The following is a 2,500-nucleotide window of genomic DNA, read 5'->3' as shown; positions in this document are numbered from 1 at the left end:
AGAAAATATACTGCTCTTCAGGGAGAAGAGTTCAGGCCAGCTTGATATTAAAGTAATCGACTTTGGTTGCGGGGAGCACATTACGAGTTACAAAGGAACGCATACAGGTGGAACTCGAATTTACTGGCCCCCAGAATACATCAAAGGCGGCAAGTTCCTACACATGCCCGCAACAGTCTGGAGCCTGGGCACTCTTCTTTACTACATGGTGTGCCGCCATGATCCTTTCTACACAAATGCCTCCATATGTAGGGCCAGTCCGTCATTCCCGAAGAACGTTCCGAACCTCTGCCGTGACCTAATAGTGCGATGCTTCGTAAAAGACCCTTGGAGCCGCCCCTCACTCCACGGAATACTGTCCCATCCGTGGTTGGAGGATGAATCATCTTGCCTCTCCTTCGAAAAGGGCGGAAAGACGGTTTCACTGCCGAATTGGAGCTCGAAACCGCTAACGTCGCCCGGAGAAATCTCAAGAGGAAAAAACACCCGACGAAGCCAGAAAACGTCTCTTTATCGATAAAGAAGAAAGGAAGGAAAAGAGACCATTCTGAAGAGGATGACAAGCCTCGTAGAAGAAAGAGGCGATAAAAATGATAATGCGCCCACTACAGAAATGGGACGACGGCTTGAGAGTCTTTGGACTTATTGATTTGTGCCACAATCGCCACTGGAAAAAAATGCATGTTGTTAAGAAAAAGAAGATCCCTAAGGAATAAGTTAAGTCGGTGCCAAGTCATTGGGAAAAAGTCTAAATCTGTTATGAGAAAAGCAGAGAAAGGGGAAAGCGGCAACATGTGACAAGATTCAAGAACTTTCCAAAGATAAAAAGTGCCAACTTCAAAACTGGAGAAGACATCATGCCCTTTAGAATTCTGTGGAAACTGATAACTGTCTGGTTCAGCCAACCAAAGCAAGGCATCGTAGGAAAATGTGATTTCCAAGAAGTTTGAAATAAAGGGCATTGGTCCCTCAAGCGGCAGAGAGTTTCCCTCAGCTAAATAAAAACGTTTGGTGATGCTTTGAATATACAAAAACCCGACCGCCTTTGTTCATAAAGGATCGCCGTCGTTTAAAGGCTCATTGAGATGGTGTTAACCCTTAAGCCTTGTTGAGACGGGGCTGGTTTGGTGGCCGCAAGGGCTAGCGACTTGAAAACTACTCCTCTACTTGCACAGTGTAAACGGAAAGTTAGTTAACTTGCCTCCAAACGGGGACGTCACCTTAAAGCTTGGACTAGCAGCTACTAAATTAATCCCGTCTCAACGAAAATTTAAGCAATGTAGTTCAGTTCGAAGCTTCAAGATTCGTTTAAACACCTAACCAAGATGCTGTAATGACTGCCATTTGTTTTATATTGTTTATTTGTTTGTTGTTATTTGTCTGTTTATTACTATTTGCTTGATTTTCATTTATTGTTATTTATCTGGTAATTTATTATTATTTGCTACTTACCTGTTTGTTTATTATTTACCTATACATTCATTAATTTTATTTGATATTTATGTTATCATAACTTTTATTAATTAATTTATTTATCTATTCATCATTGATATATTTTTTCTCGCATCCGACCTAGTTATGGAACAAAAGGTCTCCTGTTGGCATGCTCCTCCTTTGTAATCCTTTGTAATTTATCTAAATGGAATCATCAGGTGACAGTCGTTAAGTCTACATCATATGGCAAAATAATGGGTACACAGGGTAGTGTTGAGGTAAGGAGCGTAACAGAAAAGCTGCCACCTTCCATGGACCGAACGCGAGACTCCCAATTGCCGGTGGGTGAGCTTGCCGATTAATTACACTGCGGTCGCCTCCAGTGATTAATCGCAAATATCGCTCATAACGTTCCCTCTACCTCACTTTCCACTAAACACCTTGACCCCTACTCCCGCCGCCAGTGTCAAGTCTGGGTGTGTTGTAATAACAACAATAATGGCTATATTGATAGCAGTAGCAATAAACACAACGACAACATTCCTCGTCTTGATGGCTACCCCTTCTCCTTCAGGGCAAGGTAAAACGAATACTATAAGGTACATTAGCAGGGGGTGGGGGTTGCCAGAAAACCTCTCCACTGCGCAGGTAGATGACGTCAACGTAAATATCGAGCCCAGGGTTCCGCGGGTCGAGAGCTGTCAGTCACTCACACACCAGTGTATGGAGCGAAGCTCCATCTTCTGATTAAAGGGGTAGCTAAGGCAGACAAATAACATATAAAAATGCCAACAGTTTGTATAGTGCAGAAGTGCAATGCCGTTAGACTGAAAGGTGATAAAGATATACATTTCTTTTCACTACCCAAAGATAAAGAACTTAGAAAGAAATGGATTGAATTATGTGGCACACACAATACTCGGTCATCTGGATATGTATGCAGCCGTCATTTTGAAAGTAACTATTTATTAGCAACATTTCCTGAAATTTTCATTCAATTGCAAATAAACAGACTAAAGAATCCAGTTAAAACATAACTGAGCTTGGTGGAGATAAAGGTCTACAT

At 42.0% G+C, this 2,500-nt stretch overlaps 1 protein-coding gene across 1 annotated transcript in view; it reads left to right on the top strand.

Moving 5' to 3' along the window:
• LOC143034808 (serine/threonine-protein kinase pim-2-like) overlaps positions 1-1,796 on the top strand; it is a 1,927-nt gene extending 131 nt beyond the window's left edge. Inside the window, exons 1-2 of the mRNA XM_076201154.1 lie at positions 1-316; positions 1,653-1,796. The exon at positions 1-316 is cut by the window's left edge and continues 131 nt beyond it. Coding sequence (XP_076057269.1) covers positions 1-316; positions 1,653-1,796 — 460 coding nt within the window. The remainder of the gene's footprint in view (positions 317-1,652) is intronic.
• Positions 1,797-2,500: the final 704 nt, after the last annotated feature.

Source organism: Oratosquilla oratoria, chromosome 18 (assembly GCF_046742065.1).
Source record: "Oratosquilla oratoria isolate Oo_2021 chromosome 18, ASM4674206v1, whole genome shotgun sequence".
Taxonomy (NCBI): Eukaryota; Metazoa; Arthropoda; class Malacostraca; order Stomatopoda; family Squillidae; genus Oratosquilla; species Oratosquilla oratoria.
Note: the sequence above shows the minus strand (reverse complement) of the source record. Positions and strands in the feature narration are given on the sequence as shown.